Genomic DNA, 27,295 nt, shown 5'->3' with positions numbered 1-27,295 from the left:
TGCGAAATGCTCTGTCGCTGTTCTGATGTTTGTTTAGTCTCATTGCTGGTGTACATCCTCGCGTCTGAGGATTTTGTAAAGCACCCAGTAGAAAATGTTGAAAAACAGGAAAGCCAGAGGGAAGCCAGCTCGGGATATGGTGTCGATCTTCTTTGCTCTGTCGATAAAGAGCTTCCTCATCTCCTCAGGGGATTTTGCTGTTGATGAGGACGGTGGTGCTGGCTGAGGGATGCTGTTGGGGGCTTTAGGAATGATCCCATCTTTTCCCGTATTGCAGGGGGTTCCTGCACTGGCACTGAAGCTCAGTCTGCTCTCTCTTATGTCCTCTTCCTGAAACGGCAAACACAGAGAGGCTATGACAGCTTTCTCTCGGTATTCCCACTGCCCCATATCAAGGTGGGTATTCTACAAGTAATATGGGAAATGTAGCTTCCTCCTACAGTGAAGCACTGTGCTACTGCTGTTGCCCTACCTGCTTTCTACAACCAAATTCCATCCGCCTCTTTAAATAAATGCCCTCTATCCAAAATGTCATAGCGTTGAGTACAACACAATGTGGTTATTTATTTCTTGAAACTAATCAATGTATGTGTATTTATCAGAAACTGCAGGCCTATATTGCTTGCTTGCATTGGTTATACCACTTTGTAGAAGAATGAATGCACCCTACACCTGGGAAAAAAAAGAAAATATTGCAAATGAAAATATCTGAAACCATATGCCTGATATTAACTTTGATAATGGCATGCAGTAAAGCATTAAAATGTACAAAAGCATAAAGAGACAAATTCTATGAAAGACAATATGAGACAATAATCAAAACTGAATGATAAAATGATGAAAATTCATTGACACAAAAAAGGAGTGGAGGGAAAATGGTGCAGACACACACATAATTATGAAATAAAATAGAATGAAAGGTTAGGGTAGACATATCTTCAGAATAATGAGACAAGACTTTTACTTGAATCAATAAAGGGAGGAAGGGAAGAAGGCAATACACATGAGCTGAAAATGGACACTGAACTGGCAATTCAATACTTTACTCCTTTTAACAACACTTATTAGTCATACAGCTTCAATTTTTAAGTACACACCAGAAGTTCAGAGTAAAATGTTAACAAGCAAACCATATATTTTTCAGAGTGAAAGTAAGCTGCACTTTCATGCCTAGAGCAGATGCATTTATTTTTTAAGTACCCTTCTGTCATGCCTCTATCTCTGGTTGGGGAGGCACATCTCAGGGTGTTCCTGTGAAGGTTACCCAGAGTTCCTAAGCAGAGAGTCACTGTTCACAAAACTGTTCACATAATCACTGGATTCCATCACACCCACCAGGGAATGTTTGCCTACATGGCAAGAGTCTTAATTCTGGTCTGTCTCCCAGGGCTAACTTCACCACGGTGGGTTTATGGTAAATTAGCTACCTGGACTCAGCAGGTAGGACTCAACTACCTGTACCAAAAGATATGAAAAGAAAGCACCTGCAGGGCTTTTGTCCATCCATACAAAATTGAATACTGTATAAAATGAGTATTGTAATATGTTGAGAAATATGTTGTTCAGCCCACAAATATATTGTAAAAATTATATTCTCCATGTATTATTATTATGTATTTTACATCTCCAAAGAAGGATATAATCTTTGCATCTATCCTCACTTGGTGATTGATTTTGCTCCTCATACGCCTTGTTCAAGGATTCTGTTTGAACTCAAATGTGATAACATAACCGCATCTCCCAGCGAAAGGGCTAAGCATGATGAACTACTGTGAACATGAGAAGCAACAGGCAATCAAAAACAGAAAAGTGTGACCAACAGAAGACATAACACAGCAATGGGATGAAAGCAAGTGTGACAAATGGCTGGACCTCCTGCAACTGATATGAATACACAGAATGACATGAAGGACATTGGCTAGGCAATTTTACCCTGCAATTTGCACTGGAGATTTGACCCAAAGATCCGTACATGGGTTCAGCACTTCTCATACCACTGCTACGGTGCAATGAGTCAATGCTCTCATTCCGGTCCAGCACCACATCAACATGCTTTCATCAAAGCACAGGAAGGCAAAAGAAAGCAAAAGCAAACAGAAAATGGGGTTTAACCAGGGTGCGCAGCGCATCTGATGCTGACAATGAATTAGTACATTAACTCGTGAGATGTGAGGTGGCTGCACTGTGTTTGTGAGTGTGTGTGTGTGTGTGTGTGTGTGACCAATTTCATACAATACATGCTGTTCTGGAATGTCATATTTCCCTGATGTCAAATCTTAAAGTTAACACTTCAGGAAATATACTTTACAACATCAAAACAGATAACAGATTTTGTGCAAAGATAGCTGTCTGGTCTGCTCTTTTTCTAAATGGCCTGCTGGCAGTTAGCAGAGCATCACTATGTGAAATACTATGAAGCTAAAACCAGTAATATCAGTCAACAACAGCAAAAATAATAATCGAGTGATGAATTAAGGAAAAAGGTATGGTTATAATAAATAATAAACTCTTAATGAAACCAGAATGACAGGTACTTCAAGTTTCCCATTTGAAATGAATGATATCTGGATTTCACTAATTTGCAAAAGACTAATTCAATGATGTACGTTGGTACTCAAATAGTTTTCTGAACAATAAAGTTGCTAGTTATTATTCACTGTATAAGTGCTCTGAAAGATTCTACTTATGAACATATAAACTAATATTAATATTATAATAGGGGTAAGTCTGTATCAATCATTGCAGAACAATTTGCACTTTTTTTACTACTGTTGGATAATTTTAATAATAATATTAAAATTAATAATATTTTACCTTGGATACTAGATCACAGAGGAAATGTAATAGAACCTATAATACTATAAACATACCAGTATATAAAGCAGAACCTTTTATTTTAAAAGGATATATAAAGTAGAACCTCCTATTTTATACCAGATATACAGTACCTCTTTGTATTTTATTTACACATGGACTACTGTCTGACACAGAGCCACTGTATCCAGTCCTTTTTAACCTCCTAACACGATCTTAGTCATCTGTATTCCAAAGATGGTCTCCTGTGTAAGCATGACAAACATGCAATATTAATGCGCAGAGAAAGGGAAAACACTAACAGATCTGGGGCTCACTGACCTTTAGATTCCCTGCAAAGCTTTAGCTTTGAAATAAACATCCTTTTTTTGAAACCTTTATCCCTTGTGCGTGTCAATACAGTGCAATGACACTTTGCATCCACAAGATAGCATTGTTTTCCAGTGCTGAAGTACAGTATTTGTTCAAATAAGTGAGGGCATTGTTGAGCTTGACTGTATTTGAAATGCATTGCAGTAAATTGCGTTCTGAAGTTAGTTTTTCTTTTCATTAAATTAATAACTTTTACTTTAAATTATCTTAATTCTTATCTGTGCTTTTGATTCAGTTTTTCAATGCATTTGTGGTGGGTGAGTAATATTTAATGTTGCATTGATGTGTGCGTGATAATCTGTTGTAGTGTGCAGTAAGATTCAGTTGCCATTGTTCATGGAACGGAAGATGTACCTTATTCTTCTTCCTTTTGCGATGGAATTTTAATAGCTCCTTGTGTTGCCTGGAGACAAAATTGACTGCTGCATACTCCAACAAGGCCGAGAACACGAATAATAAACACACAGCCATCCAGATGTCAATGGCTTTAACATAAGATACCTAAATGGTAAAAATACAGGAAACATATCACCATCCACACTTTTTAACAACATGTATCTTACATTACATTATTGGCATTTCGCAGACGCTCTTATCCAGAGCGACAAGGGTTACAATTGCTTACATGTTACCCATTTATACAGCTGGATATTCACTGAGGCAATTGTGGGTGAAGTACCTTGCCCAAGGGTACAGCAGAGCCCCAGTGGGGAACTGAACTGGCAACATTTCGGTTACAAGCCCTGCTGCTTACCACTGTGCTACTCTGCTGCCCTATTTTATGTAAGGATCCATTTATCTAAACAAAAGATTTACAAAACGCATTTACTAACTGATGGATGTATCACGATATCTGTGAAAATAGCAGGTATAGGCAAATGTTTAAAAGTAAATGAAAACTTAAAATCTTGTCCACTACATTAATGCAACATCACTATCAAAGACCTTACCAGGCCATGCATATTATCTATGCACAGACCTTCTCATAAACCACAGAAGCTGTAACTTTCCTCAATCAACTAGATTAGGAGTCAGGGTTATTTCAGAGATGGAATTGATTTCTGTGAATGAATTTTCAATACATGTACAGGCATTGTGCAGGGGGGGGGACGGATGGAAATTGCTGGAGTGAATTAATGTCAGTTTAGGAATGGACTGAAAAGAACTGACAGACTCTATTGATCCTGTAACTAAATGAAGGTTGGTAAATGAGGTGGCTTCATAAGGAAATCCAATCTGCAGTATATGAAGTGCGTAGGCTGGAATCAAAGGTTTCTCTGATTTTCAGAATTAAAATGCTTAGAAAACGCTTCACAAACTTCACTCTGACTCTTAAGAGGTAAGTCACTAGTACTCATTTTCATTAAATCCGTCCTCAATTTCCAAGCCAGCCTTTGCCAGAAGGATTTACTTAGACCACACTACTAGTTTTACTTACTTTTTTGGACAAAGTTCAGTTCGTCATGAAACATTCATATGAATAGTGACATTTTAGCATTACAACCCCAGTCATCACCTGTTTGTGAATCCCAAAGAGTATTGTTCTCTTGCATGGTTGACTGCCACATAAGCAGACAGACACCTGAATAAATGATAAACCAGGAGGGACTGGGAGAGGAGTGCGCAGGAGAGATGATTACTACATACCTTTGGAAGCGATGTCCTGGACCCAGAGCTCTGGGTCGTCATGGTGAGCACTGTGGTGATGCCCAAAGCTACTCTGGCAGGTGCGGCATCCATATTGATCCAGAAGGAAACCCAGGACAGGATGACAATGAGCAGGCTTGGAATGTACATCTGGATCAAGTAGTATCCCATTTGCCTCTCCAGGTGGAAGCGAACCTCTATGCAAGTGAACTTCCCTGGTTTTAGAAAGACACACCACACCAGCTCAGTATCAACACTGCAGTCTTCACTGCAATGCTTCAGAATTTTTATTGGCCTGAACTGTTTCACACTGTAAGACTATTTGTATTTTGACCAATTTAGAAAAAAAAAACACTTGCGGGTACATTTTTAGGAATTTTAGAGAAGGTCCCAACAATTTCAACGATTGATTTTTAGTTTGTGAGCACAAAAAGGCTACTGTGGCAGCACACGCTTCAGGTGAAATTAGTCAAGAGGAGAATTCCTCAGCGCAGGTTAGGGGGTGTTTATTTTCAATGCTGCATTAGCCTTAAGATGGTTTGCTGAATACAGATCCCGACAAGATGAAAAGTGGCATGTGAAGTAAAATAAATAAATAAAATAATAAAAATGTAGTAATAAATTATATATAATTTATATAATATATAATAATACATAATAATAAATAAACACAGATACACAGAGAAGTAATTACAGAGATGAATCCAAAGCAGGGGAGGTGATTTAGCTGTGTTAGCCGGGTCTGTGGTGGGTGTGAGTTTTTTTTTTTTTTTTTTGTTTCATAGTTTAATGCTCGTATTTCCTAAAAGATGTCCCGTTTTTTTGGATCCCTTCCTCCCCCGGGGGCTGTTTGCTCAGTATGAGTGGAGAGGTCCATGTGCTGCAGGCTGACAGCTCTGTCACAGACCTGAAGGGATCCCGCAGCACCTGGGACTGAAAGCTGACAGCATTGCCCACTCCAGAGGGTCTAATTGCAGTGGTCTGTCACTTATGGCCCATGATGGACCGCAGGGGAAAGCTGCTTTTGAGCTGAATTCAGCAAAAATAAGTTTCCTACCGACAGACACTTTCCTGCTGTTCTTCAACTTTTGCCCAAAGAGCCAGTATCATTTTTACAGTCAACACAGTATCAGTTTAAATGCAGCGATTGCTAGCTGTGAAGATGAAATGATTCTGTCATAGTGAATCATGTCTCCACTTTGAGATGGAAAATAATTTCCTGCATCAGTGGAATTCTCTGACATTAAAGGGTTAAAGGCCAGTAGGGAATGACTGGGCTGTCACATGAGCTCAGCGATCACAGTGCTGCAAATCCCAGATCCTACCGTGCAAGAGAAAGAGCTGCAGGAGAATATGCATGATATAATGTCAACAATATGGAGGCATTGTGTATTATCTCTTAAAGATATGATCATGTGAGCAGCGTATGCATAAAGCATCGTTCTTCACATCACAGGCAATATGCTCTCAACTACTGAGACCGTGAGTGCATAGTATCAATGTAGGCTTTTGATCTACAGAGCAAATGCATTTACCAAAGCTGAGGGTGCTGTCCATAGACGTCACTGATTTAGGAGAGAACATGCATGCAGCCAGCCATGCAGAGGGATCTTCACTGCCTGGCTGAGGGGGGAAATTACATGAAATGTGTGCCGCCGAACCCTAATTACTGATGAAGCGGCCACAACCTCAGCAACTGGGCTGTGACTCATGGCTGCATCCAATTTCTCTTCATGAGTCATTTGGCAGAATTTATTTTCCCAGTGCTACCATTAGGAAAACCCAAGGCCATACTGGGCGGATTTATGATTGGCTGGGCCTGCACGAGGCAAAGGCAGGAGGGACGAAAAGCGGTGTGAATATGCTGTATCAAGATCTCGTATTCAGACCAGTAAGCTGTGACTAAATCAAGTTTTTTTCTTTAATAGATATCAACCCATATCCATACAGGTTCAGCTTCCTGTAAGCCAAAAGACAAAGACATACAATGAATAAGTTGAACTATATTGATGTTTGTTTCAGTCTTACAAATCTTCAGCAGTTACTTGCAATGCCACATGTCCTCGGAAGTCTATTTCTGAAATATAAAGCTATAGTACCTATAGTACTAACAACACTCACAGAACCAAGGTTGATTAGAAACATAAGCAAGCAGTATAACATGCCAATGTGACAGTACTGACACATGGACTTTTCATGCATTAATAGTTTTAATCCTTGTTTTGTGTGCGTGTTCTTGTGTGTAAGGTACTGATACAACTGAAGAAAATCTGTGGAGCCACAATAACAATATAGTAATAATAAAACGGGACCAAGGCTTCATTTCATGTGATTGAAGATCTCAGCTTCACCTTAAACTACTATACCAGTCCAAATGATACGTACATACTGACTGACAGAATCTTCCACTCTGCATTGCCCAAAGTACGCAACCTCAGCACGTCAACCATTTCATTATTGAGTAAATCAAGGATCAATTTTACAGTGTGGCCTAAGTGAAACTAGTTTCACTTGAATCAAATGAAAAGACCTGGGCACATCAGGGAATGAAGAAATCTATACACCTTAAACGGATATACCCAGTGTGTGTCTATATTGTTTAATGTATATATTGAACAAGGCAGAGGAAAATGGGTTTAAATTTCACCACTGAAGCAGCAGAAATCACATAAGAATTGGCAGATTGGAGATTGCAAGTTGGAGCAATATGTTTGCACTTAGGCTCATGCAATCAGCTCTTTCTTATTATCCTAATGTTGTATTGGTTTAGTCACATACATCGTCAGCACATCAGGCACAGTGAAGTGGGAGTAGAAACTCAGCCAACTAATTTTGCAAATCATAATTCATGTAAAAAAGAAGAGGGAAAAATTTACAAAGAATACATTTTAATATCTGCCTTTCGGGCATACTAATGAGCATCCATTTAGTGTAATCTGTGTAATACTTTTATTCACACATCAGAATAGTTCACTTTATTGTTTTAACCCTACTTTAAACTTAGTTTAAAAGTTGCATGGAAATTGCCTTTGGTGTGGATGCTACAATATAGGGACAAATTACAACAGCATGCATGCTAACATTATGTTTAGTTACTGTGTCTCTCTCTTTATTACATTATTCTCTCTACTTAATATCTTTAGGCTGATAATCTTATTCTTTTCTGACCAACAGGAATATCATTCAGATTCTTATCCATTTTGGTGGACAGTCATGCTACTCCATATTCATCTGTATAGTTTTATCAAAAGCTAGACTAACTTCTGGTCTTCCTTCTCCATCAGTGTTGCAGTTTTGCAAGATCACAATGGACCTTTTGTCTTTTAAAATGTAACACCCCAAGGCAGCTTTCAAACACATTTAAGGCCAAAGCACCATCTTTTTAGTGTTAAAGCAAATGTGCTACTTAGTTATTTATTTAGGTGCTTACACCAAAGTGTATCCAGAGGTGTTTCTACATCAAACTGACCCTATCGACTGTGAGTGGGTCAGTATGTGCAACCTCACTCATTTATTTACAAATAGAATTTACTATAGGCAGGTGTAAACTTTACTAAATGTCACTGAATGTGATGTTCCGATGTTTTGTATTGAACAGATGAGACTCAGTCTCTGGGAACACAAACTGCAATATTGGATTTCATTAGTTAGTCCAGACATCTAAGGCATGTCAGATTAAATGTGTCTCATGGCACACTCTTGTGCCACAATATATTGAGAAAATCCATACTTTTCACACTCAATATCTGCTGATGGAACTGAGTGTAATTACAGAGAGTTATTTTTCTCTTATCATCAGACACTCACTTCAGATGGGTGCTCCTGAAGTATTTGATATATATTTAAATCAATTTCATTTCTATTGATTTATAATGGAAAAAAAATGAAGCGAAATGACTTTTACCAATTATATTAAAAATGAAAGTAAACGTTATATAACACGTATGGGTTGGAGTCTAACATTCTGAAGATCTGTTTTACTCAGAAAAAATGAATCCTGCCTTTTAAGAAAGAAAAAAAAAAATCAAGAGTGGAGGTCTGCAGAGATGAGGGCTAGCTTTCAGCGCCAGGTGCAGATACCCCACAGAGTGGGAATTCAGAGGCCTCCCACGTCTCGCACAGCACTCTGCCTTTAAGAATGACATGCATTGACCCGATGAATGTTACCCATTTCAGTGCACATGTTGTGTGGTCTCAGAAACTAGGGAATAGCTGGACAATGCACATCTCATGAGATGATTTTATGTGCATGGCTACCCTTCTCTAAGGCCTGTTTGACACAGCAATGACAAGAATAAACATGGCTATCTGCTAAATATAGAAAGAAAGGGTTAGGATAAAAAAAAGCTTAATCAGCCCTCGCAATCAGTGACAGTAAATGCATTTCTGCACATGAATAAATAAATAAAAAAATCATTCATTTTCAGGCACCACGACCATCGTGGGAATACGAAGGGTTAAACTGCCAAGCACAGCCTTACCTGTATTGTAATGTTTGGTACAATATCGCAGATCTGACTCATCCTTGAGGATGAACTGTGGTAGGGTAAGCCCTTCTGCAACCTGGACTGGCCCATTTTTCTGCCACTCAAAAATGAGATCATTCATTGTGTATCCAACTGTAAAGAGAGACAGAAAAATGTAATGGTGGGTCATAAAACACTACAATGAACTAGTATCAGCTTCTAATTTAAACAGCTAGTCGGTTGGTGTCTTAGTTTACGTATAGTTGCAGTATTTACAGTTCATCCAATCACAGATTTATAAGGAAAACAATGGCAGAAATTTCATACAAATACAAAGTATGGGCTATTATAATTGATGTAATATAATATCATTATAGCAAAAATGCTGTTCTTCATTACATACTATAAAAATTTTGTGGGATATGTCTAAAATAATTTGATAGGCCAAGCACTTTAGGCGAAGCTTTCTGGTCTCCAAAGAGAACATCTGAAAAAATAATCCATGTATCCAATCTGTGAACCTTGGAATTAGAATGAATAGCAGCAAGTATGATCAGGGTCAGTATAAATACATGAGAAATGTGCTCTGGATGGATTCAAGGCTGTTGCCATTTGGAGGAAGGAATTCATCACTGTATACACTGTATATCCTTAGCTTATGGTGAAACGGACATAGGTTAACCAAAGGTCCATTCTGTTACAAAGTAAAGCATGTGTTATACAAAAGCAGCATTGTGACCTTGAGGGATGCAATACCTTAGTGCATTTTCATTCAGAAAGCCAATGTTATATTTAATATGTTAATAAACCAATGTTAAAGAGTTTATCTTCAGCCCAGAGACCACAGACATAAAGTTGTCATAGGATCACTTTCTGACATCTTTTAATATGTTTAATATGTGTTTAATATGTTCAAAACCCTCATGACTGTTTTATAAAGCAGTCACACACACGCGCGCGCGCACACACACACACAGTTTCTGTAATCTATGAAATTCATCAAGTTGGATAATAATAAAGTTATTAAATTCATCATGACATATAAAGATAACAAGGACTTTATTCCCACATACTACATGTGGGAATAAATTCTGATACATTTAATGGACAGTAATTCTCTGTAAGTAAAACAACAAATCATCTTTGTGCAAAATTTCATAAGTGGAAAAACACAAGGCCTTACCAAGTCAAGACCAATTATCTCTGGAGGCATTAAATAGGGTCTGCAAAATATCCTCAGGGCTGCGACTGCACTCGAAAGGACATGGTGTGTGGAAATGTTTGAATAAATTATATCAGATATAATTAGAAGAGATTTCTCTCTCTCTTTATATATAGCTCCTCTGCTTCCATTTTGGCTTTTTTAAGTGGAAACTGCAGGGTCGGTTTCTACAACTAATTTGTGGAAAGTCCTTTTAGGGAATAGCATTAAGTTCTTTGCAAAAGTATTAAACCCCTTTCAATGATGTCTCCTTTTAAAATAACATTCGCCATATGCACACTTTTTAAAACTGAGTATTCATATTAAAAACCTGAATGCTCAAACTGAACACACTTAGGGGAGAAAGTTCAACATCAACATAAGTGCAAAAAGCAATCGAAAACTAAAATATTTTTTATTGCATAAGTATTCGCCCCAAAAGTCAAAGCATGGTGGAAGCATCACTGACAACAGTTACAGCTGCAAGTGTTTTTGAATAAGTCTCCACCTGACATTCACCATTCTGTGAGGCAAAGTTATTAAAGGTCTGTCAAGTTGGTTGGGGATCAGTAATGGACAGCAAGCCTTGCAATAGATTTTCTGGCAGATGCAAATAAGGACTTGACTGAGTGCCTACGAGCATTCTCTTTCTTATTCTTTAGTCACTCCAGCTTTGGCTTTTCATTGTTTTGCTGAAAGGTAAGTTTTGTTCCAATTTTAGGTTGCAGCAGACTAAAGCATATTCTCCTCTAGAATTTGCCTGTATTTTGTTCTATTCATTTTCTTCTTGCTGTGGACAAGCTTTCCAGTCCCCAGCATCACTTAGATTCTTTGCTGGAAGATTTGCTAGATTTGTAGATTAACCTCTTTGAACTCTGTAGCTCTTTCAAAGTAGTTGTTGATCTTTTGGTGACATCCGTTACTAGTTTCCTCCTCGCCCAGATACTCAGGTCGGACAGCCATACTTATCTTGACTGGCACAATATTTCCTCCACTTTTTTATGATTGACTTGGCCATGCTCAAATGGATATTCAGTGACAGACTTTTTTTTATACCTTCCTTCTCATTGGTTCCTTCCCACAACTTTACCCCTGACTTGCTTTGAAACCTTGGTTATTGTTGACTCTTTCCTTGAAATTCACTACTGAACTGAGTGACCTTACAGAGCCTGGTGTGCTTATTCTCTAATCATATGAATCAGTGTTGCACAAAGGCAGTGGCCATTCAACTAAATGTCTGACTTGTCAAGGTAATATTTTGCACCTTGGTTTGCCATAGCAAAGAAGATGAAGAAACTACTTATGCAATCCAGACGTCTGTTTATTTTATAGGAATTATTTATTTAATATAATGCATTTTTGTCAGATTAGAGAAAAATGTGTAATCCCTGGCCAAAAACCATGATTACAAAGATGGACATGCAAAGTCTACACTTTCATATCACACAAATACATTTTAACTAAGATTTGTGAAAAAACATTATTATTTAAACTGAATTGTGAATACTTACAGCTTTCTAGTTGCATTATACATGTCTGTACATCCATTGGGAAGTTTTTAAGATCCATAGGACAGGAAAGTGTCAGAGTTAACCTGAAAAAATAATAATAAGATCATGTTCATTTACATAGTCATACACTACTATAAAGACAATAAAACATAAGGCTTTGGTTTTTTCAAACTCTCAATCTTTATAGTGTAATAGATGGAGATTAGCTATATTAATATGTTCTAGGAAGAGATGCCTTTTCAACAGTTACTACAGACATTAATGAGCACTCTCAAAATGAATTTCAAAGGCTTCTGGCTGTCATATTTTTTTTAATATGTGATCGTAAAATGTGGAGACTTGTTTCCACGTATGGTACAGTGCATGCATGAAACTGCACGTTTCTTGAAACGTTTTTTGAAAAATTCCCTAAAGGCACTACATGTGGGGGCCTTACTATTTTACCTACATTTGTAGAATGTTATGAGTGTCTTATAGCCCCCTACTACCTCAACATGTTTTGTGAGTTTTCAGAAGACACATGGATTATATAGACATTTTTCCAATGCACATTCAATTCCTGACCACCTTAGTGAAATAATTGTGTTTGGAAGTAGTGGCATGCTGACCTTATGGAATACAAGACGTTTCCATTCTTGAATATTCTCAGAAGCTTGTTATCTGTGGTCACTTCATGAAAGTGAGCTCCTTTCTCATTGGCAAAAAACAGATCTGGTTTCCAAATAGAATCCAACATGGAGGGATCCAAATCGAGGGAATCATCCGGATATTCACTATAAGCTAATCGAGGATCATTCCACTGCTGACGCAGAAATATATTCACTCTGTAATCCTGTGAAGGGAAAAGGAAACCTGAAATTACTCACTTTGAATTGGCAATAGTTGTTAGTTTCACAAATGACATGACTGAAAAATGCTTCCTGTCATATTTTATGAAGTTCTGGTACTTCTGAGTCGGATTTTTGACCTGTGGAAGTGCTCTAGGTCTTTCAGATCTTTTTCAATTCACACACACACACACACACACACACACACACACACACACACACACACACACACACACACACACACACAAACACACACACACACACACACACACACACACACACACACAGTTTGGGTAAATTAACTTTGGGAGAGCAGAACAAAAAATTTGGTAGCCACCTGTATCAGTGGTTTTTTGTTTTTCAGTTCAATATATATGGATTACTCATCTGTGCATTTGCGAATGTACTTTGTACCTCGCAGCTACTTTTGCTTTAAATGGTGAATTTGCATAGATTATGTCTTGTTTACCTGATTATGCAAAACCGTCAAATACTGTATTGCATGAGACTGAAACTGCACAGAGAACCAATGCAAGAAGAAAGACTTTTTGCCCATATAATCATTTTAAACGACACAGGTGACTTTTGTCATGTTCTTCTAAGTATTCATTTTGACACACAGCACATAACTGTCGCTGTAACTGTCAAATTGTTAGGTTGCTTATTATTTAGAATGCCCTCAGTATGATTGAGACAGACTAAATCTAAAGCTAGTGTAAATTACATTGTGAGCTTTGGATAAAATGCCATTCTTTTAGCTTGCAGTCCTGTATAACCTGTAAATTTTGCATGATTTTAAACCCATCATGCTCCCCATCTTCAGGGATTTTATTGTTCCTGGCATCACCTTGTAATTATTCTGTATATTTTAGCAAGAGTTCTTAGTGACAATTAAAAGCTGATACAATGCAGCCCCAAGTGACCTCTTGTTTTCTGAAGTAAGACAAACGTAGTAACTTTAGCAACTTTCCACCACACACAGACAAGTCTGAAACCTTTTTCTTTCTTGCCTGGTTTGCTTCTGACAAAAAACAGACCGTGCAATTTGGTTGGATATATAAACAAATGGTTCAGCCTGGTTTTGTTGAAATGCCATTTAAGAGGAAGGTTTCACAATGCAAGGGCTCCCTTCTCAATCTATTCCTCAGGCACAACACATTAATGAGACACATTACTCATCTGCAAGGTGCCACTATTGATGATGGAGAAGAGGAATGAGGCTCTCAGGCAGGTGAATGCTCTCTTGTAATGGCAGGCAGATCAAATTGGTCTACCCAGAATCCATTTCTCTTGTATTCAACTGTCGTACCACCGAGAAACAAAGTACGGATGACCCATATTCAACACGTCTGCATTAAAGTGATACCCCGCTGAAAATGGCACTGTGCTGACTCAATTATCATCTTCTTGTGTTGAATGTACTTAATAATAGTTGCTTTTCAGCAGCAATCTCCATTCTTCAATGTCGTAGATTCTTTTTGCTTTGGGTGCTAAATTATGATTACAAATGAATGGCGAATGGTTGTCTGCACAGATTTAGTTGGTTTTGGGCAAATGTTTCCAAATATATCTGAGACTGCAGACTCTTAAAGATTACACTTTTATTTTATTTGTTAACTGCAACTGTTAACTGCATTCAAGGTGGAAAAAATCATGAATTTTGCTATTTTTTATTGGAGTATCACTTTAAGACTGAAAAACAATCCAATTATAGAGCTTTTCATTGTCTGCCAGGTAACGCTCAAAACGTCAAACCTTGATGACTCAAAATTGGAATTTACCATCTTGTCTGATGTTCAAAGTCGCAGCAAGGACATCAGTTTGCGTTTTATGATGACGAAAGAATGTCTACCACAATTCATTACCAGCAGCCTGGCTGAGACCAGGGCAGCAATGCTTAGCTCCATAGAAACATGTTCAGTTCTGTCTGTGGCTGCTGTCATTCTGACGGCTGTGCAAACACTTCAGATCATTTCAAACAGCTATGTTTTCGGCGCAATCAAAGTCAAGTGACAGTCTGAGAAAGGCCGCCGTAAAGTCTCATTATGTCTCCAGAGTGCACAGCCACTAATCTTAACCTCTGCACCAGATGTGAGTGGAGTACAAAGTGATCCTGTTACATACAGATATCAGTGTCATCCCAAGCTTAACATCATCAAATTTCTCTCAGAATTTGTTGTTGTTGTTGACAGCTACAATAGGCCAACATAAAGAGTTGTCATGAAGAGAACTGCTGCACTGGACCCTTTCCCCTTGTATATGTCATTTCATGCAACCCACCACTTGAGCCAATTCCCATCATCATGTTTCAGTCACATGCAAATGTTTAGCCTTTAGCTTCAACCTGTCATTTCCTCATACATTGAATGCTTGATCATAATACATTGCCTTCACAATGAAACACATTAAATTGATTTCATGTTGTATTGTAACACATGCAATAACACCTTGTCTTCCAAATAATGTGTTTATTCTCACTCTTGATCACTGCAATCATCACTTTACAATGTGTTAATTCATTATCAAGACAGCTTCAGGGAGCTGCAGTAGTTCAGTAAAATTACATCACTCCCTTAGATTAATGTAATGCCTACTACATGTAAATACATGCTCTCAATCTTTTTACTCCCACTATGAAGACCACACAGTAGAGTCCAGATGGCAAGGCTTGCCTTTGAGAAACGCTAGAATAATCCCTTTCTAACATATGGCAAGGTCCATCCTTGTAGAATCCCTGTTCAAACATTATCCACTACATCATCCTACAAACATCACTACAAACAACCACCTCACTATGCTGATGGGTTACGTAATACCCAGATAGCACAGCTTTGTGTTATCTTTGGTTCCATCTCTGTTACAGATAAAATATTTGACGCCTCTCTGGACCCAGAAAGGATGTAAAAAATGATGTTGTTTGGCTCAAATATTTAAAAATTGTTGAGTGAACAATCATGTTGAGTTGAAAAACAATGGGGTCATATTAGCCTTAATACAGACAGTGGAAATGAAGCACTCAAATATTGTTTCAATGAGTTTATCTATATACAGCCACAAAAGAGCATGCGTTTTACTGTACTTTTAATACTAGACATCTATTGATTATCTAGTTGTTGCTAAATGTTAACATTTGAGGTACCCAACAACAGGATGCAAAAATCTCATTGGATGAATGAGAATGTTTCCATTCAGCCATAGGTAAATGTAAAAAAAAACAATGTACATGAAAATACTAATCTGCAGAAGCACGAGAGAAAAACATTCTTATAGCTATAAATAGGTCCTGTTTGCAGTGAACCTCATGAAGCAGATGCGATTTCAAGATATTAGTACCGTATGCAGCGTAGAACAAGCCACAGCTGTGACTAAAAAGGAAAGTAAACAATTTTCAGTAATTGTGAGAGGCTCGTAAGGGGCTTTGAGCCACATATTAAGCACATCCTCACAGCCTGTAGCAATGCCCACGTGCGCCATGCCAGCTGGAGATAATTGCCTCAGAAATAATGTTATTCTTATGTATTCATCACTTATTTAAGTCTGTCTGAGGAGAGAGGCGATGTTTGGCTGTTTAATTTTATTTCAGCTTTTCATGCCATATGACAGCAGACAAGGCACTCTAAACTCAGGGCTGTGTGCCGGTGAAATATAGAGTTACACAGATGCTTCAGCACATCTGTCATTGTGCGGTCAGCACGGTGCATTTGTGTTCAGCTGACATCATCGGCCGATTCGCATCCACAAACTGAGCACTGACTGTGAGATCTGGATGCCCTCCTGCACTCCCGGCTGTGCTCTTCCAAAAACCACACACTTAATAATAATCATGCTTGACCGTTTCCCTCCAAAGTTGAAAAGTGGTTTCTAATTGTCCTTTAAATCCCCCTAATTCAGTGGAAAATATGCAATACTGTCCATATATTTCTACCAATGCAATGTATTTATATTTTCTTCAATATCTTCAACAGTTTCAGTATTCAGGTATTTTCAATGTGTTTCACATGTTAAGCTTGGATGCAGCAAATACTACAAGACTTCCAAATGAAGGGGTAAAATGGACATGTGTGTTATGCAATGCTTTTCTCTTAATCAAATAAAAATGTCCTTAGCTAAGTTCTTCAAACAGAGAATAAAATGTATGTGAGCCATCAAATATTTCTACATAATTTAATAACCAAAATGAAATTAACATGTTATTGTTGTTTCAATTATAATGCTTTACTATGAACAAATCAAAACTGTGGTAGAGAAATGAATCCCTTTGTTACAGCTGAATGCTTGATTTGATTTAACCTCTGACAGCAAGACCCACTTATGCACTTTCTTGTACATGTACACACAAACATTAGAAGTTACTATACTTCACCTACACTCTTGCCTATTCAGGTGGAAGCATGTGTGAATGCATAAAACAAAATACTAAAAAATGAATTAATGTATAAGTAATTTACCATAATGTAACACTGCTCTGTAAATCACACTGGCAAATGTTGACTGCCAGGTTTTGGTTGGAATTTCAGTTAAGGAAAACATGATTGTTGAAACTTTTGAGCAGAGCCATGCTTTATAATCTCTCACTTACCAAAAACTAACAATGAAAAACATACATACCATTGTTGTCTCAGCTATTGAACCGAAGCTGTTAATGAATATGTTGCATGACACATTAACAGGAGGACCTAGAAAAAAAAAAAAAAAAAACTCACTCATCAACTTAATATCAAACACTAAAAACAACAGCTACATGGGGACTGCTAGGACTTTCACAATGAATTAAAAAATACATCACTGTACTAAACAAGCTTTGACGTTTTGCATCTCAGACTTCATGTGACTGGCAAAACCGTTCATAGCTAAGACATTTGTTGTTATGCAAACTATTTCATAATTGGTCCTCACACCACACTCCACATTTGCTGACAATTTCTTCGCATTCTTGTAAGTGCAAGCAGAGGTGTATCAAAGTGTGACTTTGATAATTTGGATATATGCTGCTGTCATCAGGCAGTTCACTATGAGTCAGAATCCTGCTGGCCCATGTGGCAGTCATCTCAGCAACTGTCCTGGCTTGTCCACCTGGTTGGGGACACATCTGACACCAGTGACAGTTTGGAACTTGAGTCACCCCTTCCAACCATTTTGCAGGATCCTCATAGTCCATGAATTTAATCTGTGATGTGTGTATTGCCAAAAACTAACGCAATCAAACACCTGGAAGTTTTCATTGTCTGGTGGATACTGTCATTTTTAAGATGGATTAATTGACAATGGCCTCAATGAATATCATTCATAGAAAAAGATATTTGTTTTATGTGACTTTCCTATTTTTGATTGTGCAAAGCAGCAGCCAAGGCAACTGGAGCAGGGAATTGTGAAACAATGCTTTGTAGAAATGTACCTTTAAAGTTTGGTCTGATTCTTGCATCGTATCCTGAGGTTCTTCCCATAAGTTTATCCAGGAAGTCTGAGGGAGACATAGGATTGGCTCTTCCCCGTGGATTGTCTGGCTCTTTTGAAGCTACCAGACTGAAAAAAAAACAGGTAACAGAGTGAGGAACTACACATATAGGAGATTGGATGTATATTAACAGGAATGTCAAAAACAGGCCCATATTTTCATGTTTACTGAGAGAGGGAGCAAGAGAAAGGAAGGGCAAAATAGCAAAGGTATATACATTTTGAAATTAAGAAAGCCTTGGTTTTGTATGTATTTTAAAATGCACCAATTTATGAAACTATATTTTGAAAAGTGTAGATCTTGCATGGAATATATGTGCTTCTATCAGTGACTGTTTTAAATGAAATGATCTGTTAGCTGAGCCTCTCTTAACCAACTAGAAATATGTCACTTCTATGTAGCATGTATGCATGAGCAATCAGGCACACCTTCAGCTCAGTTAGAATGCATTGGGCATTCACCCAAATGTAAATTGCATTAAAATAAGAAACTTCCCTCCCTCAGCAATTTTACATGTATTCCATTATTTTCTCTCAAAATATATGAGCAAAATCGTATGAGGGAAATCACAGTATGCGTAGTACTGCTATTAAAACAGGCATATTATAAATATTTGACAATGATTAAACAATTCTGTGTGTGACTGAATGTTACAAAATTTGAAAGTATAATTACTGTTTACTGCTTCTTTTTATGTCAATATTATCTCTTTGCATACTTACAGGTCTCTCTAAAAACCCCTTAGAAGCTCACTTGTGTGATAGACCTATTTAATCCCCCATCCCTTGAAACACAAGTTCAAACAATCCACAGAGCTCTGTGCAGGCTAAAAACAGGCCATAACTATTGAATAAAACATCCAGAATACATCAAGCATTATACACTCCATCAACAAGGTATTCAAACCATAATGACAGAAATATAGCCCACGAGAGATTTAGATATCCAGTCCATAGGAAGCCAAGATGTTTCATGTAAGGGCATAAGTAAACTTGGTAATTTCTAGTGTGATACCTGTTTAAGAAACAAAAGGAACTGTTGTACATGGAAATAATGGGGTTGTAAGAATCTGTTTGTATCTGCTGATGACATTTATTATACAGAGACAAAAGGTATTGAAATGGGTTCAAGCAAGAGGGAAATATGCTTGTGCTCATGTATATGTGTGATGTTGAATATATGAGTATGTGTCTGTACGTGCATGCATGTCTCCAATGCCTGATATTGTGTCTAGAATGAAAACGGGCTGTTTGGAATAAGATTACATTTAAAAAATCATTTTCATGAGCCAGGTGTATTAAGTTCTTAAATTGAAGAGTATTGCTCTTTCCAGTTACAAAATTTAAGCCAAGAGGATCATTTGCTCATGGCAAAACATTTTATATGATTATGAGAAAAGCAATTTATGACAGGAAGTTGTCAAAGTAAACAACATTATTACATTTAATATGCATATAATCTTAATCAGTTTTATCAATCTGACAAAAACAGTTGATGGCCACAGCATCACCGAAATCATTTTGACGAGACTGCCTTAAGTGTGTTTTTGTAAAGTGACTAAAATGTAAGACAGGAATGTACCAAATAATATGACAGTAGGCAAAGGGAAAAGATGATGTTTTTTAAAAGGCCACGAGACAACTTTGCTCTCAGGCAATTCAGTCTCTTATTGCTGTTTCATTTAATGAGAAAAGAGAAGCGATCCTACAATATTCAAAAAATATTATTCTAAAGTGGCACCAGCTTCAATGCTGTTCTAATTCAATTCAGACCCAGATTCAAAAGGCTCCAAGCATGCAGCAGAATTACACAATCCACTACACTCTCAAAATCTTGTCCAGATTTTAAACATGCCACTGATTTATTTTGTTGGTTATTGTGCTTACTAGAAATACTGTTTAAAAAAGCTGCCTGCTAAATGACATTGTGTGGTGAGTACCAGCCAGTCTCAGGTATAGTTTCTCAATTCTGCCCTCCAGGCAGGGCCAGAAGGGACACCATGTTCCTGCATGTTGGAAACTGCTTCCTGATAGGGAAAATTATAGGAGTAGACTGTGGCCAACCAGGTGCACTCACAAGATTTTCTCTTTTCTATGTAACAGAGAGTTATTATTTTTGCTCATGCAGGAAGATGCTGTGAGCTGTCCTAAATGCATGAGTTGTAGGGTAACGGATAGGTTGTGTTTTTTATCTGTATTTTCCTGACTTTCTTTCAGAGTGACTTTTAAGGCTGCAGTCACAATTTTGGTTGGAAAGCTGAGGTTAATACTTTTGAGTTCAAATTTTTGGTTGATTTTGACCTTCTTTTCCCATAATGTAGCTTTCTCTTCATAGTGGATAAATTTGATAAATTGTGTAAATGCAAAGCCTTGATGACATTGACTTTTACTATGTGTAAAGCACATGTATTGATGTGGCTTTGGGGAGAGACAAGCAAGGTGTAGATCAATTGGCTGTGGAGAGGGGGGTGGAGTTTCCAAGGAATGAAAAGGTTGCAATTATCAATTTGTAGCTCATCTGGGTGTGTTAGTGAAAAGACATGGTATCCTAACTCTTAACAGTTTACCTGCTATCAGGTATTTCTCAAGGTGTATGCCACTTCACTGACCAACGAACCTAACATGTATATCTTGTCCAGAAGAAAAGTTCAGGATATAGACTCTTGCATTTTTGGAAGAAAAGGGGGAAGTAGCTCTTAAAACATAAACCTTAAATTAAATGGAGGAACTTGTTTTCTCTTGAGTTGAAATGTCACTGGTTTGCTATCAGGACAAAGAGTATGATCACAGCACATTCCATTATAAATGCAACATGTTTCTGTGATGGCAAGCTGGCAAACAAAAACCCAGTTAATTTTCCCCCCTATTTTTGGCTTGTGTGTCTGATGTCCACTAGCCAGAAACCCTGCAGATTCAGTTACCTCAGTGAAACAGCACCCCGGTGGGCAATATTCCATTAGGTTAGCTTCTTTTCTTTTTAAGGCAAAAAGATTTGAAAGGCCCAGAAAACAAACAACAAAACGACAAAAGGGGCAGCATGCATCACCAGGAACACAGCCCACTGACTGCAGGGCATGTTGGAGAGTGGCAGAGGGTATGCAGTAGGGAGACATGGGTCGGACTTGCTGAGGCGGTCACGGGGACATTCCTTTGAGCAGACAGCTATGTGAGATTAACAGAGAGCAACACTGTATAGTGTAGGAGGCTGGAATATGAACTCTAATCCAGTATGAACCTCAGCAAATCAGACCAGACTTTCGTCAGTCGCTCCTAAAGAGTATTGCCTGTTAACATGGAGCAATGGTGGTCCTTTGAGAAATGAATGAATGATACACAATGCACATGTGTTTTGCTACCCAAACTACCCAAGATTAATACTGTTGTGTGAATTAGCGGGTGCCTGTTACATTCTTTGAAACAAAGCAAATGGCAAAATTAAATTATTACAGGGTATCTCAATTGAGTAGCACTAATCATCCCCACTATTCATCACAGAAATCACCCTTTGATAATTATTTTAATTTGCTTTGCACACATATACCTATCCAAGGTAACCTAAATAACTTTAATAATATTTAGATTTATCTAAGCAGCTAGATTCCTCAGTCTTAACATTTGCTTCTGTTAAATGATGGTGTTGTAGATTATCAATACCTCTCAGTCATGATCAATTGACCAATAGCACAGCCAAAACCATGTAACAGAGCAAAACAGTTTTGCATGTGCACCAGTAAAGACTATTTTTCTTCATACAGCTCTGTAGAATGTCTAGTTCTCATAGACACAAACAAATAGATACAGCACCTCCAGGGAAGCTTTCTCATTGGATTGTCATTGCTCAGAGAAATATTCTACTCTGAGTTAATTTGCTGTGCATATTTAACCACATGCATTTTGTCAACAGCACAGTGGATTAAATAAAAGTTTTATTACTAAATACGTCTTATTATTAGGATGAAATATTGGCCCATAGAAAGGTAATATTTTATAATATAGGAATGGGTGTTTGACATTTCAGATTGGATGGTCTGTTGTGAAGACAATCTGCAGTGAGCATGATTTAAACCAGCAAGCTGCAATGGAAAAAAAAATCGCTTGATCTCCTCAAAGCACCATTTTTACATGTGATACAACAAGTGGAACAATTTCCCAGAAGGCAAGGGAAGGCAAGGAGGGTGCAGTCAGTGACAATGGGTTCCATGCAGGTAGTAATGCTGAACCTACAGAGCAGAATTACAACAGTGACAGTATACTGAAGAAGGGTATGAAAAAAAGTATGATACAGATGACTGTACGCTAAGCAGCAAGTCAGATATTACTAGTTAGGTATTTCAGATTTGTTGCAGCATAAGACAGGTGTCTGTTTGAAAGATCTGAGTGATTACATTAGGTAGCCTGAGTGCTTGGAGTTTGTCAATATCTTGATTATGATGGTACTCTAGATGATGAATTGAGACAGTCTGTTGCTGGCTGTTCAGCTTTTATGACAGTGCATTCCTGGAAACCCTATCATAACCTGTATGACAGGGAATCAAATTGTTTTCCCATAGATAGAAAGTTATCAGCAGATGTTTTGTTCATTTTAAATAAGTGGTTGATGAAAAGGGGACTAAATGTTCGCATATCTAAATATAATAACACACGTGATATACAGAAGAAATATTCAGTCAGGCAACATTCACTGTATGTCAGTACAAACCACACTCTCTCTATTTTATGAACTATAACATCAATAAATGTGGTTCCTCCACATGACACTTGTGGCCCTTTCAATGTATGCAAAGTTTGAATTTATTTGAAAACCTACAGGGCACCTCATGATCGCAAGGAGTTTGAAACGATGGGCTGAAAGGAGGGACAAGGCTACTGGCACTTACAAGAGGAAGGGCCACTCAAGTAAACAACTATGAAGGATTCGACTGAAAAGGGAAAAGACCAAAAGAACGAAAAATTACTAAAGGATTTTGGTTTGGTTGAGTGTGAAGGTTGTTGTTGAACAACATCAGTATTGTTGTTAGTGCAATACCATTAGACACTGTATGTGCATAATTTCAAATGACCGCAAAGCAGCAGTATAACATTAAAGGTGTTATACAGTGAGCAATAATACTGAGGAACAAATAATAAATAAGCATTTCCCCCATTTTTTTCCTTTTTGCATCCTCTGAATTATGTTACTTATATAAACACACATATGTTTTAAAAAGATATGTTCAGAAAGCATATTTTCAGAACATATTTATGTGGGGTAGACCCAAAAAGTGTGTTCTTGGCCACAGATGCATTGCACAGAACTCCTGCCATAGATGCCTGGCACAGCTTTAGTTTTCAGCTACCACTGTCTTTGTAACATGGCCTTGCTGCTTATACCATTGCAAATATGAAATTTTGTTAGTGGACGCCTGTCACACTTATTAATAAAGATGTATTCAACCCTGTAAACATAGCCATATTTTCTGCAGGATTTTTATAGCACAAAGAGAAGAAAACCAAGTCTCACAGTGAAGGTCCCAAAATGTTCTCAAGCATTTAAGAATATTCTTAAGGTAGTAAGGGCTATGATACCAACCATGCATTATGTGCTTTTGATTCTATTCCAATACATGGAGCATAAAGGAAAAGAGTGGATTTACATGAGAAGTGAAGGTTGTCAGAGTGGGATAAAACAGTTTCTTAGTAGCAGCCTTCAGTATGAAGTGTATGCCATATGTATGTACTGTATGTAGATAGGTGTTATACAAAGTGTACGAGCACATTACTGAAATACTTTTCTTCTCAGAGAATTTAGAAAAATGCTGTGCACTACTCTTTTTATGTTAGCCTATATGTGACATGTTCACATATTGACACTAGAAAGAATTTTTCTCAAAAGCAATATTTCTGTAAAAATTAATAAGAAAAGGATGAAGGCAAAATTTGAATGTGCGTGTATCTTTGACATATTGCCCCAAATGACATAGATTTCATGGCACATGCTTTGAATCGTGAACCTTGATGACCATAACCTTTTATGAGTTACATAACACCACAGAAGGTCAAGTCAAAAGCACTATGTTCATTGCATCATTGAAAAAACAGATAAGACATATAACAGTACTTTGATTAAAGTTGACATATTTGCTAGTCAAAACTAATAAAAAAACCTTTTTCAAGCAAGTTATCGAATATCATATGCAAACCAATGAGAACCATTAGCCTAGCCATTTATCACATGTATGTGTGCTTACTGTGCTGCATAAAGAAATGCCTGTGTGTTGCTTGAGAATATCATGTTACACAGAAAGCTTTTAGAACAATTTTAATCGTAAAACATATATACGAAGCAAAACACATTTCTGAAGTCAGAAGAACCTAAGAATCCATTACTGTAGCGAAAAATAGGACACTGAAGCACACGGATTGTCACTGTTGTCTGTGGACATCATGCCCCAAAGGTTTTCCGTCGTAATTAGAACAGATGGCGGTCCAGCATATTATTCAACCCTGCTTATTTGCAATGAAAATATCTCTTCGTATATTTTCATTTTTATTTCTGGATTATTACTCAGCACAGGATACAAAATGTATTCACAAGTTACTAACATTGTTTTGTAGCTTCCTTTTTTCCCTTGGGTTTACAGATTTACATTTGTCTACTCACCAGCAGTAAAATATTTAAAATACTTATGTGACTGCATCAAGATACAGTCTCAGGGATTTGTTATTCTGGGTTCAGAAAGACCGCTTTGTAATTATTTGTCTATGCTGTGTGTCCCTCAAGAATGCTATGTGACTTGGGATACTGGAACGCTAGATCTAATTCTCCCAAACAAAAGGCGGTAAGAACATATGTCATAACTCATAAAAACAGGCAAGATACTAAATCAAGACATCTGATCTGAATAAACTGCTAGAATGGATGCAATCCCTCCTTTGTCATAAACAGCGAATGGGGCACAGACGGTGAGTGGCAGCTCTGAAGGTGTTTCCTTTTACAGACAACTGGGCATTGTTAAACAGTATGCATATTTCTAAATCTGTTTTCACGTTTTCATTTACCTTTATAAAACATTTGCCATTTATGCAGTGTGATTATTGTGTGAATTTTGGCAAGTATATATTTCTTCTAAAGTGATCTGCCAACCTCTGCTTGGTCTCATCACCTCAACACAATGATCCTGAAGCACCTCTATTAATGTTGTTTTCAATCACATTCAGCAAAAGGAAAAAAAAAATTATGCCACACTGACATACCTATACTAATATATCTTACAAGAATATTCTCCAGAGGTAAGCCCTCAGTCCATATAAATATCAAGCCTGATCAAGTCCACTGCACACCTGCAACCCTTTAAAAAGACCCCTAATGTTTCTGCAATATGTGCATATTGTGTGTAAAAGAATGAAAACACATTCATTCATGACACTAATGAAAAATAGATGAAAGTGACCCTGCTGAAATGGAAACAATAATACACACAAACTAACAACAACTAACTAACTTGCAAGGACAATTAAATCAGCCACAAGGCACTTCTTAGCCATTGTATTACCTTTTCCACATCAACTCCAGTCCTCATTGTTGGAACTCATTGTATTTTATATTGTGTTTCACTCTCCCTGGATGGTACGATCACTTCATATATCTGTCGGCAGCAGCACAAGTAATTGGCATCACCGACATCTATCTATATGCATTCCACATCTACTATTGATTTGATACATCCCTTCCTTGGACCTCTGGACAAAGCCTAACTATTAACCTGTGCCACACAGACCATCACAAATCACATCTCACCAAATCAGTTATGTCAATCTACATATTAGTGAGATCTTCCCCCTTCCAACTTGGACAAAATAATGAAGTCATGGTGTAGCCCTCAGATGGGAAACACAAGATCAATACACAGGACACGATCAATACGGCAGGCAAAGCGGGCCTGCAGGACATTGGTAAAGAGCAGCTGCAGACTGCATCTCCCCCAGCTGAATGTTCCCTTTAACACCTGTGATCTGAAACAGGAATCATATCACTATTTCCCCTGCAGCAGATGCGACGCGGTATTGGGCTCATTATGCCAATGTGGCAAATCGGGGAAACGGCATCCTTAGTGCTTCATCAAAATTTTTGCCTTCCTTTTGGTTGTACAAATCCATGTGTGCTGTGACTGAGGGCATGATCTAATCTCAGTTGCTGTTTAACACATATAATGATTCAGGAAAAAAATATATCACACCCTCTGTGAAGTCAGTCATACATTTTGCACCAGGTAACACATCTTTCTAGAAAATCTTCAACAGGGTAACAGCTGTGAAAATCCATAGCCTTGAGGCACAGTGCAAGTGTGAGGGGCGGAGAGGTAACAGGTGGGGTCCTAGTCTCTGAAATTCTGACAATAAACAGAGGTAAGCCTCTTACAACAGGACAAAAACGATACCAGGTTTTATGAGAAGCTGCAGGCCTGTGATATGGAGAGCAATAAGCCTACATGGGCCCAAATCTGGAACAGGAATTTAATTTGACATTTTTACCAAAATTTCAGCCCGGTGTTTACCTCATACAGCACAAATCCAATCTACAGATTGTTTGCTAGTATCACATACTTACAACTGATAACAGCACACAGATTTAGAGAATTTTTGAGGGTACAATGAAAATAAAAATCATCAGCATTTATGGAACTGAGAGTTTGATCTGGCAGGCTGGTTGTTATCTCCTTGGTCATATCATTATGAATTCCATTTCTAAAAGTTTCATTTGCTACGAAACTTAATTGTCTCATTTTATATTAAAACCCTTCTATGCATTGTTTTCTATTATTATTAATTAAGTCAACAGATTAATTGATTGATTAACTGGATTGGTTAATTAATAATTCTTAGTTGTTAGACACTCTTTATCTAGGGGTAATCTAGCACGACATGTGAAATACTTAAGTTTAGTAACTAGTCATTCAATTTACTTTCACAACTAGAATGTAAAATCTAACAATGATCCATAAAAGCAGCTTTACCTTGAGTCAT

The 27,295-nt window shown here is 37.6% G+C and overlaps 1 protein-coding gene across 1 annotated transcript; it reads right to left on the bottom strand.

The window, feature by feature from the left end:
• Positions 1-39: 39 nt before the first annotated feature.
• LOC118793619 (glycine receptor subunit alpha-3-like) lies at positions 40-27,295 on the bottom strand. The gene is made up of 10 exons (XM_036551846.1): positions 27,286-27,295; positions 18,234-18,392; positions 17,447-17,514; positions 12,620-12,843; positions 12,012-12,094; positions 9,315-9,452; positions 4,834-5,048; positions 3,541-3,687; positions 1,933-2,052; positions 40-330 (listed from the first exon to the last, which is right to left on the bottom strand). Exons 1-10 carry the CDS (start codon positions 27,293-27,295, stop codon positions 40-42), a joined length of 1,455 nt encoding a protein of 484 aa, XP_036407739.1.

Source organism: Megalops cyprinoides, chromosome 18 (genome assembly GCF_013368585.1).
Source record: "Megalops cyprinoides isolate fMegCyp1 chromosome 18, fMegCyp1.pri, whole genome shotgun sequence".
In the NCBI taxonomy this organism is placed as follows: domain Eukaryota; kingdom Metazoa; phylum Chordata; class Actinopteri; order Elopiformes; family Megalopidae; genus Megalops; species Megalops cyprinoides.
Note: the sequence above shows the minus strand (reverse complement) of the source record. Positions and strands in the feature narration are given on the sequence as shown.

What these genes read in the sequence shown, in the direction of transcription:
- LOC118793619 (XM_036551846.1), bottom strand. An exon ending in CCAGGACATCGCTTCCAAAG is followed by an intron (nt 3,688 to 4,833) that starts GTATGTAGTAAT and finishes TTTACCATTTAG; the next exon opens with GTATCTTATGTTAAAGCCAT. An exon ending in GCAAAAGGAAGAAGAATAAG is followed by an intron (nt 2,053 to 3,540) that starts GTACATCTTCCG and finishes CTTTGATGAAAG; the next exon opens with CATGTTGATGTGGTGCTGGA.